Source organism: Thalassophryne amazonica, chromosome 5, assembly GCF_902500255.1.
Source record: "Thalassophryne amazonica chromosome 5, fThaAma1.1, whole genome shotgun sequence".
NCBI lineage: Eukaryota > Metazoa > Chordata > Actinopteri > Batrachoidiformes > Batrachoididae > Thalassophryne > Thalassophryne amazonica.
The window spans coordinates 118564658-118584391 of NC_047107.1; the positions used below are offsets into that span (position 1 = coordinate 118564658).

At 39.6% G+C, this 19734-nt stretch overlaps 1 protein-coding gene across 2 annotated transcripts in view; it reads left to right on the plus strand.

The window, feature by feature from the left end:
- Positions 1 to 19734, plus strand: part of prkg2 (protein kinase cGMP-dependent 2) — a 59831-nt gene that overhangs the window by 24434 nt on the left and 15663 nt on the right. For both annotated transcript variants that reach the window (XM_034171189.1, XM_034171190.1), the window contains exons 8-17: positions 1280 to 1374; positions 4474 to 4542; positions 6484 to 6582; positions 7250 to 7400; positions 9984 to 10120; positions 16395 to 16484; positions 16575 to 16716; positions 17613 to 17776; positions 17955 to 18077; positions 19658 to 19720. In XM_034171189.1, coding sequence (XP_034027080.1) covers positions 1280 to 1374; positions 4474 to 4542; positions 6484 to 6582; positions 7250 to 7400; positions 9984 to 10120; positions 16395 to 16484; positions 16575 to 16716; positions 17613 to 17776; positions 17955 to 18077; positions 19658 to 19720 — 1133 coding nt within the window. The remainder of the gene's footprint in view (positions 1 to 1279; positions 1375 to 4473; positions 4543 to 6483; positions 6583 to 7249; positions 7401 to 9983; positions 10121 to 16394; positions 16485 to 16574; positions 16717 to 17612; positions 17777 to 17954; positions 18078 to 19657; positions 19721 to 19734) is intronic.

Consider the following 19734-nt stretch of genomic DNA (forward strand, 5'->3'; position numbering starts at 1 on the left):
CTAATGATATCAAAATCAAAATGACATGGATAAAGTTATAAATATATCAATTAATCTCTTAAGTGGTGTGGGTCACAGTGGATTTGTTTGCATTTGGAAAGCATCTGCAGTGTTCCTCGACAACCTGCAGAAGGTACTGTTTCTGGTCTTCCTGTTTGGTCAAGATGCTGTTGAAACTCTGAATCAGAGCAACACCCCTTTCAGCTGCATCATTCACAACTTTCAAGCTGTCTATTGTGGCTTTTCCTTTGTCAAATGCCTCATTACCACACCATTTTTCAGGAGATATTCTCAAAAAGGAATCATCAATGTCAAGACACAGAAACAAAGGTTCGCTGTTTCTTCTTTCTGTTCCAATTTTCTATCTATTGAGGCCATTGTACCTCTTTGACCCTTTTCTCGTTGAGCTTTTAAGAAGGTAGTGTTACTGTACAAAACACAGTGAGAACGACTGGTCAAGTATGATGTCAACCATGCAAGGACACTCCCAGTGATCCCAAAATGATTTTCCAGCCTATCAAGTAGAATATGATGATCCATGGTATCAAATGCAGCACTGAGATCTAACAGCACCAGAACCGTAGTGGTGTCTGAATCCATTGTAAGCAGAAGATCATTCACCACTTTAGTGAGAGCTGTCTCTGTGGAATGATATTTTTTAAAAGCAGACTGCAGTGGCTCAAAGAGATTATTCTCAGTAAGATAGTCCACGAGCTGCCGTGACACCACTTTTTCCAGAATTTTAGAACATTATAGATTTGATATCGGCCGATAGTTTTTAATACACTAGGGTCAAGATTAGGTTTCTTAAGTTATGGTTTAATCAATGCAGATTTGAAACATTTAGGAACAGATCCAGAAGTTAAAGAAAGATTAATAATTTCCAGCACAGTCGGCCCAAGAGTGGGCCACAGGTCCTTAAACAGTATTGTTGGTATAGGATCAAATAAGCAGGTCGTGCTCTTTGTAGATGTTACAAGTTTCATCTGCACGCCAAGAGAGATACTCTCAAATTCTGTACATCTAGGTAATACCTCAGTAATGACACCCACCTCAATAGTAGGGTGTAGTGGCTGGGTTAAGGCATGCCGGGATATGTTTAACCTAATGTCTTCCATTTTCTTCTCAAAGTAATTCAGGAAATCTTGTGCTGTAAAAGGAGAGTGAACTACAGGTGGTTGTCGATAAATAAGTGTTGCCACCGTGTCAAACAAGAACTTTGAGTTATGCCATTTAAACGCTCCCCCAGTGTGAACAGATATTTGATTGTGGTGTACAGGTGAAGGTGACACAGAGCACAGAGTCCCATAAGTTACCACAGACCATCAACACGCTGCAGAAGGGGGATTACTTTGGAGAGAAAGCACTCATAAGGTAACCACAAACTCTGGCTTCACGTTGCCACCGCGCGGACAAACAGAAACACTCCTGGTGTTAAGAAGATAACCCTTTAAAAATTCAGCCAAGATAAAACAGAAGATGTGAAAAATGTCTATGCTGGAGAACATCTTCATTTAAGGACACATCAGCTTTTAGATAGCAGCATTCTTCCCACGAAGCAGTGCTTCTTTCTACTTAGTCAGTGCACACATGTGAATTGTTGGCGTGAAGCTCAGAGCTTCCAGGTCGCCAGTGACCAGACAGGTTACTGCTGTTAGTCACCATTACACCACTGGAACCAGAGGCCAGATCTCTTCTCAGAGGAGTCTTTGTCTGACATCTGGTGGTTGTTTGATATAACTGCAACTAGTTTATAATAGGGCACTGCAGTCTCGTTTGAGGGCGGGTGCTAAAGGGGTAAAATATGATGCATATGACGCAGTGGTGGGCACAGTTCCACTAATCGCTAATTATCAAAGCTAATGTTTTCATTATCGGATTAGCTTTTCAGATAACTTTGAAAACCATCAGTGGACCAATTAGCTTCCGATAAATTTAGGTCTGATAATTTTTAGACCACTAACATCTTTACTGCTGCCAGTAGATGGCAGTGTTCATGGCAGTATTTGCCCTATTGATATATCCCATAATCCATTGCATGCCAGAGAGTTGCTGCAGCCTCTTATTAACGTGATGAAAAGCATAAAAATGTACATTTTGGTTGTATAATGTTCATTTACAGTTGTCATGTGGATTCTCTGTTCTGTAGACCGCAACAATGTTCTGGTGCACAAAGGATTATGGGATATCTCATTAGGGCGAACACCAGTAGATGGCAGTAGAGACCCTGAAAACCTGCTAAAACAAATATTCCAAATAATCCGTGTCTGCTACGTTTAATCTACATGAAATTTCATGAACGCAAACCGAATTTCAGACATATATATATATTACTCTGGAACAAAGCGGACAAATAGTGTTGTAAAGGACAATAAGCAGGACGTTAAAGAGCAAAATACTTTCCCCCAGAATGACATGAAAAGGAAGCGACCACAGTTCACACACCCTGAGCTTCTGGCATAAAACGAACATAATAACAATGTCTATAAACCCAGAGAATATATTCACAAGAGTTTTAGGCACAATATACAAGGAGCTTAATGGTGTTGTCCGTGTGCAGCAGTTAAAGTGCAGCCTGATCAGAGCATCTCATTGCATTTCTCCTGTTGTAAAACTTTACCCATAATGCACTGCAGCATGTGTCCAAACCCTAAAACCTTCAAAATTAGTGCATTACTTTAAAACTAAAACATATAGCTGATATTTTTACTTTATAAAACAACAGACGTGACGTTAATTTAAATAACTTGCCTTGAATTAGTTTGATTAAAATTTTAACAATAAGTTCAAACTGTATGCCTGTTGATGACTTGCATGATATGCTGGCGAGTCTATATGGTGTAAAGAGAAATTGTCTTTATTCCTCCTCCTCCTCAGTCACAAGGTCTCTTTGGCTGAGAGAACGCTAATCTGACACAAGCTCTGGCTTGTTGTTGTGTCAGGAGTTGCTAGTGTACTGAAATCAATACTGGAAGTTATTGGTTTAGCTTTTATTTGTAACTCCCGCTAATTTTTTTAGGGGCTTATCGATTTAGCTTTAAAAAAAGATAACTTTTCAGTTAGCGGATTAACTGTTATTGAAGCTAACTTTTTTGTTAGCTGTGCCCACCACTGATATGATGTAATTTCTCAACTTCTGGGGGAAAAACCACTGCATTTTCAATGGGTTTTTGGGTAAGTTACACGCAAACAAAGTGAAAATGCAAAGAAAAAGTGACGATGCGGTGGAAAAGTGGACCTGTGTTGAGATTTGTTTATGACCCGGAGCACAAACATGTTGAGGCCGTTTTACAGGGGAGAGAACGGAGTTACTTTGGTTAGCTGTGCAGGCTAACACTTAGCGACACAACGTCTTCCATTCGCTTTGTCTTCCCTTCTCCACTGGGAAACGCAAAAAAAACCAAAAAAACTTTCCCTGACTGCTTCGGTGATTGCAGCCGAAACCATAAGAGTACACCATTTTTCCATGTGAAGTTATGCTGTGTATATATAGCACAACGGGAGTGGAGGACCCCATAAGTGGTCAAATCCCACCATATCACGCAGGGTTCTCTCGAGACTGCGGTAACCTATTGAGTCAAGAACAAATGCTGAAACATTCTCAGGTCGACTGGATGTGAACTTCATTGATAATAATAGAATTTTAGCTTTTGGTAACTAAATTAGTACCCAAAATTGACTGAACATGAAATGTTTTTAATTCTGTGCTGGTTACGAAGTCTAATGGAAATTAGTCAGTTGTGTTTTTGAATAATCCTGCTAACAAATTTAACAAAGCTATGAAACCAATAGACACCTCAGAAAACTAAAATTAAAGGTCAAGAATGCAAATATCAGCCAACTAATTCCAAAACAATAATGACAAACACGAGATGATGAATCTGCCCCAACCAACCACCCACCCACCCACACACACACACACACACACACACTCTGAAGAAAAAGCTACATGTGTGAACTTTTAAAATGCTTTTTAAAGTCTTTTTTAGTTTTTTTTAAAGTGGACTTGAAAACCTGAAATGATATGTGTGTTCAGTGTTTACAAACAAACAAAAAAGTACCATGGTGTCATTTGGATTTGGACAGCTTTCTCAAAGAGTGGTGTGTGGACCACTGGTGGTTCATGAGTGATCCCTAGTGGTCCATGAGTATGTTGGTAAAATATCCCATTTTAAATAAATATATTCTAACTGAAACATGTCTCTCAAACTGTTTAAAAATGACTCCAAAGTCTAACAGAATGTAGTATATATGTATTGTTTTCAGTATTAAGTCAACTCAAATGTAAATTATTATTGTTTGTGGATATTTGGAGAGTTATTTATTCTTAAATTGGTGAAGTGGTCCTTGTTCTGAAAACATTTGATTTGGAGGACCTTTTCCCTGCTGATGATGGAGGAGTTTCATTTGAAGTTGGAGCTTCATTGACTGGATTGAAGGCGACATGTGACACTTATTTTTGTGACCCTTCAGTGATGATGTCAGGTCGGCTAATATCATCGCTGAAGAAAACGGGGTGGAGTGTCTCGTCATCGACAGAGAGTGAGTATTAAATATTCAGCTTTCAACGGTCACAACACTGTGGCTTAAAATAGTTTAAACTGATGAGTTATTTAAAAATAATTTCCCAACACGGACACATTTTGCACATTAAACCTTCACAAGATGGCTGCATCTGCAAACCATGACCAGCACGGGGGCTTAGTGGTTAGCACTGTTGCCTCACAGCAACAAGGTCATGGGTTTGATTCCCACCAGTGGCCTTTCTGTGGAGTTTGCATGTTCTTCCTGTGTTTATGTGGGTTTTATCTTGGTGCTTTGGTTTCCTTCCACATTTAAAGGCATGCAGGTTAAGTGAATTGGAAACTTTATACATGTCCAGGTCTCCCTTGTCTCGATCTCAGTTGGACTAATCTGGTTAAGTTAAATTAAAATTTCACTTGGTTGCGAAAACCATGAAGTATCAATGTTAAAAAAAGAAACACTTTTCATACTACAAATTCAAAATTTTGTCACTGAGGTGTATTTTTAGAAGTATGCTCCAATTCCAAGTTTTTTTTTTTTTTGCCAACGTTGTAGTATATTTTAACAGAAGCACACAAGATGTAAAACCTTTTCATATCCTAACAGGCAAGAACTGATTCAGTTTTCAAGGTCATAGGTCAAAGGGCAAAATCAGGAACAGTCTTGGAAAATTGGAAAAATCCCCATCTTTAACATTGAATGAATTTTCAAAAATACATACCTCTGTCAAAAGTTCAAATTTCTTTCATATTTGAGAGAGTTATGTAGGATGGTATCCTTTATCAACTGACAAAGTTTCATCCGGATCTGATCCAGATTTACAGACTTTAAGTTTAACATTGAAACCCCATTTGATGTATATTTTACATTATATCTTAATCAAACATGCCCCAATCATGCTCATATTTGAAAGTGAGGTGCAGACTGGCACTCACTATCGCCTGACAAAGTTTGATCAGGATCTGATCTGGATTGTGGATTTTGTGGATATTTGAATTTAATATTGAAAAGCCCATTTGGTGTACATTTTGCATTATATCTCAATCAAAAGTGCTTGAATCACTCTCATTTGTTACAATGAGGTGCAAACTGTCACTCTTAATGAATAAACTAACTTTAATCCACATCTGATCTGTGTTGCTGATTTAGTGGATATTTGACATTGAAAAGCCCTTTTGCTCAATTTTTTTATTCTGTTTTCACTTATGAAAAGCCACTTCTAACTTTCAAGGTCAACTTTATTGTCCCATTAGGGAAATTTGTCCCTAATGGGACAATAAAATTTGTGGAAAATTTGTAGTGTTGCCGGAGGTTTGCACTCTACAAGTGTGATGCTTTAGTTTCAAATATTATAATGCATGAAAATACTAATACTCCAAATAAATGACATATTAGCAAGTTGAACTACATGATCCAATTTTATAAAAATTTAGTGTTAGCAGAGCTGCCACTGTCCCAGACAGAGATCAATGTAATGTACAGCTTGTTAAAAATGGAATTGTTTTCATGTAATAATTGTATGCTAATTAGCCTAGCCATGTTGCTGCAGTGGCTCACCATGCAGCTAGCTTGCCTATGTAGCCTCCAGGTGAAAATAATATCTTTCACTTACATAAAAAAATATTAAGGCACTGCTGTGTTAGAGGTTTTGATCTTACACATTATGTATGAGTTCAGAACACAACTGCAAGAAGTTCTGAAATCCAGGTAGCACACCCCCTAACCAATGCTAGTTAGCATGTTGTCTTAACTGTTTCTCAGCAAATTCTGCAAATGCACTGATGAGACAGAGGCCCATTGGCACCCAGCCAATGATTTTAAGTTATAAAAAGTAAATTCATGATGCAGAGTTGTTGATTATGAGCTAACAGCAATGGCTAATAGCTACACCGGCAACACCAGAAACTCGCCAAGCTTCCACTTGTTTCAATTTGAGTTTCTTATTTTTTATTTTTGCAGGACATTTGATCAGACAGTTGGCACATTCAACGAGCTTCAGAAGTACCTCAAAGGCTATGTGGCAACACTCGATCGAGATGACAAGAAGAGGCACGCCAAGTAGGTGCTCAGGAATGAATAAAACTTTGAAAGTAGTCATGATAAACGAATAAGACTAGCTTTTGGAAAGCTATATGCTAATTACTTCTGTGTGACAAAATAAGGCAAGAACGTCATAGTAAATGTTACGCAGATAAGATTTTTGTGTAGAAAACTGAACCATGAAAGAAACATTAAGACAAAAAAAGTAAAACCAACATTCTTTATTAATTAAATCATTGGTTCCCAAAGTGTGCCAACCCCTAGTGGGCTGTCAAGGTACTGCAGTTGGGCTGTGAGAGGTCATTGTACATAAATAAATAGATTTCATTTCAAATTTCATAATAAAGTTAAAATCACTCAAAAATATTAATAATTATTTTAAAATATCAAACAGTAACAAGAAATCAAAAGTAATAAAACAAAGCCATTTATCATTTATATGACTAAGTTTAGCATTATATAAACAAATGTGAAATCAATTCATGTTTGTCTTGTGTGTTGCTCAAATCTGTGATTAAAGGTTTGGGTGGGCTGTAGAACATTTTCAGATTTCAAAGTTACTGTGTAAACTTCACATTGTAATGGCAGAAAATCAAAACACGCCATATCGCTTCACATCGTCATTCTTCTCATTGGTTGAAACCATTATGGAAGCTCCTCCTCCCTCCTTCGTGTGTCTGTCCAGAAGGTCAGTGTCACGTCATCAGAGCCAGCCGTTGTCCCCTCACAACCTCCAACTGAAGAGCCTGGTGTCGGCGTTCCCGGCCTCCCAGCCCTTTGACCACCTCGACGTGGTCGCTACTCTGGGGGTCGGCGGCTTTGGACGAGTGGAACTGGTGAGAAGAAACGTTCACATTTTTATTTTCAACATCAAATCATCTATTTTTTTCACAGACACAGAGAATAGGGTGGCTTGGAGTATATGATCACAAGTGTGTGCCTGGATTTCTCCCACCATCAGAACATGTATGTTGGGTGCTTTGTTTGCATCAGAAGGACCTCTGGCTAAGCTAGAGGACTCTTAAAAAAAACAACACATGTACAGGGCTGGAAATTTGAATCTGCCTGGTCATACCCACAGCTTCAGCCTAAGCATGTTGTTGTTTTGCTGAGTGTGCTGTGGCTGTGCTGTGCTGAGTGTACTGTAGAAAGATGATGGCCAATACATATACAGGGCTGGAAATTTGAATCTGGCTGGTCATACCCACAGCCAGCTATTTTGGGGTAATTTTCAGTTCAGCTTTTAAAAAAATGGTACCAGTTTGTTCCCAATGTCATGAGGATTCAGAATATATATAGTTTTAGGGCTACATATTATAGTTTGGGAGTTTATCCCAGACAAACAGAAAGACAGACAGAAGAGGCAGCATGAAAAGCACATGGTACAACACTGTATGGTCTTACATAAACGGCTTTTTTGGGGGTAATTTTCAGTTTAACTTTTAAAAAAATGGTACCAGTTTGTTTCCCATGTCATGAGGATTCAGAATATATACAGTAGTGTTCAGAATAATAGTAGTGCTATGTGACTAAAAGATTAATCCAGGTTTTGAGTATATTTCTTATTGTTACATGGGAAACAAGGTACCAGTAGATTCAGTAGATTCTCACAAATCCAACAAGACCAAGCATTCATGATATGCACACTTAAGGCTATGAAATTGGGATATTGGTAAAAAAAAAAAAAAGTAGAAAAGGGGGTGTTCACAGTAATAGTAGCATCTGCTACAAACTCAAAACTATTATGTTCAAACTGCTTTTTTAGCAATCCTGTGACGCACTAAACTAGTATTTAGTTGTATAACCACAGTTTTTCATGATTTCTTCACATCTGCGAGGCATTAATTTTGTTGGTTTGGAACCAAGATTTTGCTGGTTTACTAGTGTGCTTGGGGTCATTGTCTTGTTGAAAAACCATTTCAAGAGCATGTCCTCTTCAGCATAAGGCAACATGATCTCTTTAAGTATTTTGACATATCCAAACTGATCCATGATACCTGGTATGCAATATATAGGCCCAACACCACAGTAGGAGAAACATGCCCATATCATGATGCTTGCACCACCATGCTTCACTGTCTTCACTGTGAACTGTGGCTTGAATTCAGAGTTTGGGGGTCGTCTCACAAACTGTCTGCGGCCCTTGAACCCAAAAAGAACAATTTTACTCTCATCAGTCCACAAAATATTCCTCCATTTCTCTTTAGGCCAGTTGATGTGTTCTTTGGAAAATTGTAACCTCTTCTGCACATTTCTTTTATTTAACAGAGGGACTTTGCGGGGGATTCTTGCACATAAATTAGCTTTACACAGGCGTCTTCTAACTGTCACAGCACTTACAGGTAACTCCAGACTGTCTTTCATCATCCTGGAGCTGATCAGTGGGTGAGCCTTTGCCATTCTGGTTATTCTTCTATCCATTTTGATGGTTGTTTTCCATTTTCTTCCATGCATCTGTGGTTTTTTTGTCCATTTTAAAGCATTGGAGATCATTGTAGATGAACAGCCTATAATTTTTTGCACCTACGTATAAGTTTTCCCCTCTCCAATCAACTTTTTAATCAAACTACGCTGTTCTTCTGAACAATGTCTTGAAGGTCCCATTTTCCTCAGGCTTTCAAATAGAAAAGCATGTTCAACAGGTGCTGGCTTCATCCTTACATAGGGGACACCTGATTCACACCTGTTTGTTCCACAAAATTGATGAACTCACTGACTGAATGCCACACTACTATTATTGTGAACACCCCCTTTTCTACTTTTTTTTTTTTACTAATAGCCCAATTTCATAGCCTTAAGAGTGTGCATATCATGAATGCTTGGTCTTGTTGGATTTGTGAGAATCTACTGAATCTACTGGTACCTTGTTTCCCATGTAACAATAAGAAATATACTCAAAACCTGGATTAATCTTTTTAGTCACATAGCACTACTGTTATTCTTAACACTACTGTATATATTTTTTAGGGCTACATATTATAGTATGGGAGTTTATCGCACATGGTACAACACTGTATGGTCTTACGTAAATGGCTAATTTGGGGGTAATTTTCAGTTCAACTTTAAAAAAAATGGTACCAGTTTGTTCCCCATGTCATGATTCAGAATCTATATAGTTTTTAGGGCTACATATTATAGTTTGGGGGTTTATCCCAGACAGACAGACGTAGCCCTTTGTGTGTGTGTGTGTGTCTTTTACATAAGGTTTTGTGTTGTTCATGAAACAGTTCTGGCAAACAGATGAAAATTTTGAGTCCAGTCTGCAGTAGAAACCCAGAGCCGGGATGTCTTGAACCGTGGGCCATGAACTCCATCCAGTACCTGTCTAGCTGTCTTTTCCATCACTCTGTGGCACCACACCTGATTGGAAGGCGGCATTAGAACTTTATTACATCACATCCTGTGATTTCCACCTGCAGGTGAAGATAAAGGGTGATGATGTCACCTTTGCGTTAAAGGTCATCAAGAAGAAGCATGTGGTGGACAACAAACAGGAAGAGCACATCCACTCAGAGAGGAAGATCCTCGCCGAGGCTTGCTCGCCGTTCGTCGTCAAGTCAGTATTCAGGCTCCAACTACAAAATTCTTAGAATTATGGTTCTCGATGCTGGGCTTAAAAGTTTCTGATGAGCTCTGAGGCCTGGAGGCGAGCCAGCAAGACCTCTGCTGTGAAATACGACTTTTCTCGGTGCTTTGTGAGATGATTAAATTTTACGGCACACAACAGAACAGGTTGAGATATTAAAACCATCAGACACATCTGGGACCTTTTCTTCTGCTTTTCTTCACGTCTTTATTTCATTATTTCTCCATGCTTTAACTTTAATTGCTTCAACTTAGATCCTGTTAAACATGATTTGGCAGTAAAAGATTTAAGAGAGTTTAGTGTTTAGTGCCTGTTCTGTTCAACATTGTTGTGTTTTGTTCCTCTGCTTTTGCAAAATGTTGAAGGCCTGATTTACTGTTTGTGTGTGTAAAAATGTGCACGAATGCCATAGCACTTGCAAAAAAAAGAAAAAAGTGCATGCTGATTTATTAAAAGTATGCACTGAGGATTGTGTTTTTCCACCCATGTGTGCTTCATTTAGTGCATTTGCTTTCATGAATTTGCAATTTCGGTGTTTGTCTGCCCGAATGGGCAAAATTGTGGGATGTAAACATGCAGATAGGTGAGGGTTGCACATGCAATTAGATTTATGAAGATAAAAAGGGAATTTTAGCGTCTGGGTATCACACATTTGAAACCTGGGTGTTAACTCACTGTACATTACAGATGTCAAAACACCGCCGCCTCGTAGTCAGAATTTAAAAAAACATTCATTGTCAAGCATATTTAAAGAGTTAATGGTTTACATTGTTTGTTTCGATATCTCCATGTGTAACAGGTGGATCGTAGTTTTTTCGTGCACTTTTCTAAGCTGAGTTCAAAGTATATTTGAGTGTGACTTCTGAGCGTTACAGTCATTGCTGCACTTCAAAATCACTTTCATGTGAAGGCCACAGTAAACCTCCTGAAAAGTGGCATAAAATGTGTTTCTCTGATGTGAACCACGCTGTGATATCATGTCCTTGCACAGAACAAAAAGAAATCTACAATCACATTACACTAAATTAATTTTGTTCTCACCCCGTGTCACGCTTTGTCAATTACACAAACACACACTTGTCTGTCTCAAGAGTCTGTGTGGGATGATGACACCTGACCTGATCAATTCTGTGTGCGTAAAGCGCACAGAGAACAGTTTGCTGTGTTCCACCAGTAGGATGCAGCATAATTACTCAGCACTTTGCTGAAATACTGTTGATGGACCAATAATTAAATGTCCGAAATACCAGATTAAAAAAAAATGCGAGGACGTGAACATGCTCAGTTATGTGGCAGAGTTTGTGGGCAACTGCACAAGGTGCATAGCTGCAAGTGGCTGAATGAATTTGATTTTGTGCAAAAATCCTCATTTACGTGCTGCTGCTGCTGAATTTCTATCAGCGCATTTGGAAATCTTCAGAACGATACGATTGCGAGCTCTTGCTTGCCTCTACTGGTGGTTGGCTCTCATTGCGGTATTGTATCACTTCCTGTTCCGGAGCACAGCGGTGTTTTGCTGTATCTGTTAGCTGTTTAATCTGCGCAGTTAGATTGATCTAGTTAACTAGATAACGATTTGTTTCACAGTGTAATCTTCACGTGCCTTAACTAAAGCACTCCCTCTGCTGAATCACCTCTAAATTATTTACACATTATTCACTTTGTGTGTTTTTAGGAATCCGCTAGCTTAGCCCAGCTACTAGCTCTTAGCCGGTTTAGCATGGCGGCTTCACCTGTCTCTCCTGCACTTTTCTGCTCTGGGTGTGAAATGTTTAGTTATTCCTCTGCCTCCTTTAGCAGTAATGGTACTTGTAATAAGTGTAGCTTATTCGTAGCTTTGGAGGCCAGGCTGGGCGAATTGGAGACTCGGCTCCGCACCTTGGAAAATTCTACAGCTAGCCAGGCCCCTGTAGTCGGTGCGGACCAAGGTAGCTTAGCCGCCGTTAGTTCCCTTCCAGCAGATCCCGAGCAGCCGGGAAAGCAGGCCGACTGGGTAACTGTGAGGAGGAAGCGTAGCCCTAAACAGAAGCCCTGTGTACACCGCCAACCCGTTCACATTTCTAACCATTTTTCCCCACTCGACGACACACCCGCCGAGGATCAAACTCTGGTTATTGGCGACTCTGTTTTGAGAAATGTGAAGTTAGCGACACCAGCAACCATAGTCAATTGTCTTCCGGGGGCCAGAGCAGGCGACAATGAAGGACATTTGAAACTGCTGGCTAAGGCTAAGCGTAAATTTGGTAAGATTGTAATTCACGTCGGCAGTAATGACACCCGGTTACGCCAATCGGAGGTCACTAAAATTAACATTGAATCGGTGTGTAACTTTGCAAAAACAATGTCGGACTCTGTAGTTTTCTCTGGGCCCCTCCCCAATCGGACCGGGAGTGACATGTTTAGCCGCATGTTCTCCTTGAATTGCTGGCTGTCTGAGTGGTGTCCAAAAAATGAGGTGGGCTTCATAGATAATTGGCAAAGCTTCTGGGGAAAACCTGGTCTTGTTAGGAGAGACGGCATCCATCCCACTTTGGATGGAGCAGCTCTCATTTCTAGAAATCTGGCCAATTTTCTTAAATCCTCCAAACCGTGACTATCCAGGGTTGGGACCAGGAAGCAGAGTTGTAGTCTTACACACCTCTCTGCAGCTTCTCTCCCCCTGCCATCCCCTCATTACCCCATCCCCGTAGAGACGGTGCCTGCTCCCAGACCACCAATAACCAGTAAAAATCTATTTAAGCATAAAAATTCAAAAAGAAAAAATAATATAGCACCTTCAACTGCACCACAGACTAAAACAGTTAAATGTGGTCTATTAAACATTAGATCTCTCTCTTCTAAGTCCCTGTTAGTAAACGATATAATAATTGATCAACATATTGATTTATTCTGCCTTACAGAAACCTGGTTACAGCAGGATGAATATGTTAGTTTAAATGAGTCAACACCCCCGAGTCACACTAACTGCCAGAATGCTCGTAGCACAGGCCGGGGCGGAGGATTAGCAGCAATCTTCCATTCCAGCTTATTAATTAATCAAAAACCCAGACAGAGCTTTAATTCATTTGAAAGCTTGACTCTTAGTCTTGTCCATCCAAATTGGAAGTCCCAAAAACCAGTTTTATTTATTATCTATCATCCACCTGGTCGTTACTGAGAGTTTCTCTGTGAATTTTCAGACCTTTTGTCTGACTTAGTGCTTAGCTCAGATAAGATAATTATAGTGGGCGATTTTAACATCCACACAGATGCTGAGAATGACAGCCTCAACACTGCATTTAATCTATTATTAGACTCAATTGGCTTTGCTCAAAATGTAAATGAGTCCACCCACCACTTTAATCATATCTTAGATCTTGTTCTGACTTATGGTATGGAAATTGAAGACTTAACAGTATTCCCTGAAAACTCCCTTCTGTCTGATCATTTCTTAATAACATTTACTCTGATGGACTACCCAGCAGTGGGGAATAAGTTTCATTACACTAGAAGTGTTTCAGAAAGCACTGTAACTAGGTTTAAGGATATGATTCCTTCTTATGTTCTCTAATGCCAAATACCAACACAGTGCAGAGTACCTACCTAAACTCTGTAAGTGAGAGTATCTCGTCAATAGTTTTACATCCTCATTGAAGACAACTTTGGATGCTGTAGCTCCTCTGAAAAAGAGAGCTTTAAATCAGAAGTGCCTGACTCCGTGGTATAACTCACAAACTCGCAGCTTAAAGCAGATAACCCGTAAGTTGGAGAGGAAATGGCGTCTCACTAATTTAGAAGATCTTCACTTAGCCTGGAAAAAGAGTCTGTTGCTCTATAAAAAACAAAGCCCTCCGTAAAGCTAGGACATCTTTCTACTCATCACTAATTGAAGAAAATAAGAACAACCCCAGGTTTCTTTTTAGCACTGTAGCCAGGCTGACAAAGAGTCAGAGCTCTGTTGAGCCGAGTATTCCTTTAACTTTAACTAGTAATGACTTCATGACTTTCTTTGCTAACAAAATTTTAACTATTAGAGAAAAAATTACTCATAACCATCCCAAAGACGTATCGTTATCTTTGGCTGCTTTCAGTGATGCCGGTATTTGGTTAGACTCTTTCTCTCCGATTGTTCTGTCTGAGTTATTTTCATTAGTTACTTCATCCAAACCATCAACATGTCTATTAGACCCCATTCCTACCAGGCTGCTCAAGGAAGCCCTACCATTATTTAATGCTTCGATCTTAAATATGATCAATCTATCTTTATTAGTTGGCTATGTACCACAGGCTTTTAAGGTGGCAGTAATTAAACCATTACTTAAAAAGCCATCACTTGACCCAGCTATCTTAGCTAATTATAGGCCAATCTCCAACCTTCCTTTTCTCTCAAAAATTCTTGAAAGGGTAGTTGTAAAACAGCTAACTGATCATCTGCAGAGGAATGGTCTATTTGAATAGTTTCAGTCAGGTTTTAGAATTCATCATAGTACAGAAACAGCATTAGTGAAGGTTACAAATGATCTTCTTATGGCCTCAGACAGTGGACTCATCTCTGTGCTTGTTCTGTTAGACCTCAATGCTGCTTTTGATACTGTTGACCATAAAATTTTATTACAGAGATTAGAGCATGCCATAGGTATTAAAGGCACTGCGCTGCGGTGGTTTTTATCATATGTATCTAATAGAATACAATTTGTTCATGTAAATTGGGGAATCTTCTTCACAGACTAAGGTTAATTATGGAGTTCCACAAGGTTCTGTGCTAGGACCAATTTTATTCACTTTATACATGCTTCCCTTAGGCAGTATTATTAGACGGCATTGCTTAAATTTTCATTGTTATGCAGATGATACCCAGCTTTATCTATCCATGAAGCCAGAGGACACACACCAATTAGCTAAACTGCAGGATTGTCTTACAGACATAAAGACATGGATGACCTCTAATTTCCTGCTTTTAAACTCAGATAAAACTGAAGTTACTGTACTTGGCCCCACAAATCTTAGAAACATGGTGTCTAACCAGATCCTTACTCTGGATGGCATTACCCTGACCTCTAGTAATACTGTGAGAAATCTTGGAGTCATTATTTGATCAGGATATGTTATTCAAAGCGCATATTAAACAAATATGTAGGACTGCTTTTTTGCATTTACGCAATATCTCTAAATTAGAAAGGTCTTGTCTCAGAGTGATGCTGAAAAACTAATTCATGCATTTATTTCCTCTAGGCTGGACTATTGTAATTCATTATTATCAGGTTGTCCTAAAAGTTCCCTGAAAAGCCTTCAGTTAATTCAAAATGCTGCAGCTAGAGTACTAACGGGGACTAGAAGGAGAGAGCATATCTCACCCATATTGGCCTCTCTTCATTGGCTTCCTGTTAATTCTAGAATAGAATTTAAAATTCTTCTTCTTACTTATAAGGTTTTGAATAATCAGGTCCCATCTCATCTTAGGGACCTCATAGTACCATATCACCCCAATAGAGCGCTTCACTCTCAGACTGCAGGCTTACTTGTAGTTCCTAGGGTTTGTAAGAGTAGAATGGGAGGCAGAGCCTTCAGCTTTCAGGCTCCTCTCCTGTGGAACCAGCTTCCAATTCAGATCAGGGAGACAGACACCCTCTCTACTTTTAAGATTAGGCTTAAAACTTTCCTTTTTGCTAAAGCTTATAGTTAGGGCTGGATCAGGTGACCCTGAACCATCCCTTAGTTATGCTGCTATAGACTTAGACTGCTGGGGGGTTCCCATGATGCACTGAGTGTTTCTTTCTCTTTTTGCTCTGTATGCACCACTCTGCATTTAATCATTAGTGATTGATCTCTGCTCCCCTCCACAGCATGTCTTTTTCCTGGTTCTCTCCCTCAGCCCCAACCAGTCCTAGCAGAAGACTGCCCCTCCCTGAGCCTGGTTCTGCTGGAGGTTTTTTCCTGTTAAAAGGGAGTTTTTCCTTCCCACTGTCGCCAAGTGCTTGCTCACAGGGGGTCGTTTTGACCGTTGGGGTTTTTACGTAATTATTGTATGGCCTTGCCTTACAATATAAAGCGCCTTGGGGCAACTGTTTGTTCTGATTTGGCGCTATATAAATAAAATTGATTGATTGATTGCTGGCTACATCGTGTTCCCACCCGCTATCATTTGCAAAAAAAAAAACCTGCACAAAAGTTTGGAAAGCCTACTTAATTTAGCATTCATTATCTGGGATCTTGGTAAATCAGGTCCTGAATGCTTTAAATTTGGACATGTCCTTTCTGTCTGCAGACTCTATCGCACGTTTAAGGACAACAAATATGTCTACATGCTGCTGGAGGCGTGTCTGGGAGGAGAAATCTGGAGTCTGCTGAGAGACATGTGAGCCACACGCTGGCACCGCCCACCAGGTGACACATCATCTCCACCAATCACTGCACAGACGAGTGAATTTCATTCGCTCATCCACAGGGGATGTTTTGACGATGCAACTGCCAAATTTTGCGTTGGTTGTGTCACGGAGGCCTTTGATTACCTTCATCGCAAAGGCGTCCTCTACAGAGACCTGAAGCCTGAGAACCTGATGCTGGACACTGAGGGGTACATCAAACTGGTCAGTGCCCCAAACTGAGCCAAACATCATTCCTTTGTTTGTCTGCCCCCCTGCTTGGTGTGTGTTTGTGTGAATCCCGACCTTGGTGTTGCCCTTTTGTTAAAGGCCAAGGTCACTGGGTTTGGACGAGTTCTGTAATTGTCCATGCTAGTCCAAATTTGCCAACACCATTAGGGTTAAAAGTAAAAATAAAATAAAAAAAATTCCCCTCCACCCCAACTTGCATCATGCTTGGCAAAGGCAAAAGGTCAAAATTGCTTTTCACTTTAGCAGGGTCAAGGAAATGGGGGTTATTGTCAAGGAATTAGATTTTATTATTTATTTTTAAATTTAAAAGTCCTTATAGTACACACCACAGGCTCAAGACATCCTGCCTAAATCCATTGTTCATGTTTCCATCTGTATCTGAGGATTTGTTCAAATGGTGTCAAAAAACATTCAATATATTGTCCAAAGCATGTTTATTTGTCCATCATGGTTATATTTAGAATTTAAAAGTTCTTAAATTAACTGACAGCACACGCTATCCATTCTTAAACTTGTCCCCAGGGAAACACTGTTAAAAAGTGAGTTTCACATACAGAACACAGGTGTGACTTCTACTCTGGAAAATACAGTATATGTTTTGTCAGTCAACGTGAAGTCCCATGTCTACCATAAATTACCAGATGATTTTGTTCCACTACTACTTCCACAACATGTGCTGAAAAAAACAAAAAAAAACAAAAAAACAATAAGCACTTGAGTAACACAACAAAGATTTGCTGAAGATCCTCAATCTTAAAATGCATTTTCTGTGTTCCTGAAAATGCTCCTTGAGAACCTTTTAGAGTTCACCATTGGGCTAAACCATTCTCCTGCCAGGGTGACCAGAGAGTGTTGATTTACCTTCACAGGTTGACTTTGGCTTTGCCAAGAAGATCAGGTGTGGGCAGAAGACATGGACCTTCTGTGGGACACCAGAGTACGTGGCCCCAGAGATCATCCTCAACAAAGGCCACAACTTCAGTGTGGACTTATGGTCTTTGGGCATTCTGGTGTTTGAGCTCCTCACTGGCAGGTTTGGAACACAAGAACCTAAACTGTAACAGGTTTTAGACCAGCTCTGGTTCTGGCTGTCTGCTGTATTACTTTGGGCTTTTAATGGTCTTTTATGGCGACTGATGGAGACAGTGAACAGTGATTTTTCTCCAGTACACCAGAAGGTTTAGATGAAGTCTGTGCTGATGTTTCTGCAGCCCTCCATTCACAGGGAGTGATCAGATGATGACGTATACCTTCATCCTCAAAGGCATTGAGAAGATGGACTTCCCCAAGAAGATCAGCAAAAGACCTGAAGACCTCATACGGAAGTTATGCAGGTTGTAAATCCTGTGATTTAAAAAAAGAAACTGTTGATGCCTCCTTGCTGACATTTAAAATTATTTCATCCAAAGGTTTTTATAGTGCAGCTATAGCGGAACTGACTAGACTTTATACCTCCATCAAAGCCTAAAATATCACCAACTTGCAATGTTGAAAAGTCTTTTTAAAATTCCTTGCTCCACCCCTTTACATAGATCAAATTTCAGTTTGATCTATGGAACAAATTACAGGGACAGACAATACACGGGGACAGAGTCCATTCTGCGTCCCTTGTATGAGCTTGAAATTACAATGAACTCTATAGCAATGTATGGTTTTCCCCGTGTTGCAAATGTGAACTTTTTATTTAAATATATGTGTACTTCAGGCAGGTGTGGGCACAGTCTGCTAACCGCTAATTAGCAAAGCTAACTTTTTCATTAGTGGAATAGCTTTTCAGCTAACTTTGAAAACCGTCAGTGGACCAATTAACTTCCGCTAAATTTAGTTCTACTAACTTTCAGTCTGCTAATGTTTTTTTGCTGACATAGTGAGTAAAGCTTAATGGTCAAAAACCTTTGCAAACCCTAAAATCATACATGTTACTTCCTGCCTGTTGTGTGTTATGCAAAAGTCAGACCGCTGTGAGGAGCTCGGCTGCTGCAAAAAACTGTCACTTACTTTTCACACACAACAACACAGATAGTGGCAGATGAGATCAAAACGCAAGGCACTTTTCACTCATGGTCATAACATAACTCTTCATCAAACTAACTACACTACTTTAACTATCAAAACACAACAAATCTATAACACTCACAACACTGCTAAACTAACATGTACTACAATAAAAAAACAAACCCTGAACTCCCATAATGCATTGCAATAGCGATCAACAGTGTGTCTGCTTTAAAGACAGTGTGTACATGCAAATCTTTACTTTTATAAGTGAAAAGACACTTATTGAGTTAAATTTGTCTCATTATTATCTGCAAATGCACATAGGGTGATCTACAAATAGTTCTTGATTTGCACACGTGTTTTGCGAACCAGAAACACAAATTTCTGATTTGTAACTTGTGTGTTGGTGTTTACAAATAAATGTGTATATTCATTTTTTTTCATTTGTTAAAAAAAAAAAGGCATTTGCAAAACTGAAAATTCTGTTTGTAAAGCGTGATTCAGCATTTGTGAATCACCGATCACACGCATTCATCGCTTTTCTCACTTATGCAATATTGAGACAATGTGAGCACAAAACTGCATTTGAGATTCACAAATATGTTGGTTGCTATTCACACGCCCATCCAGTATATGACAGTGTTTTATGCATTTTGGGGGGGTGATGCGAAGACACTCATTTCCCGTGCATTTCGTACCATGTCAACGTGTAATGAACAGCCAGCTTTAGTCAAGAACAAATTGATCATGTATCAAATGTTACCTGATAAGATATGTAGAAACAGCTCAGATTTGACATTTTGTACCACTTAATGTCCGCCTGTTGCCAAAGGTTTATGTTTCACACTCTGAGGAGAAAGTCCATAGAACGATGTTTGTAGCTGACGGTGATTCTTCATGTTGGTCTTCTTCACAGGCGGAACCCCTCAGAGCGACTGGGAAACCTGAAGAACGGAATCATTGACATTAAAAAGCACAGGTGAGACAGCTGAT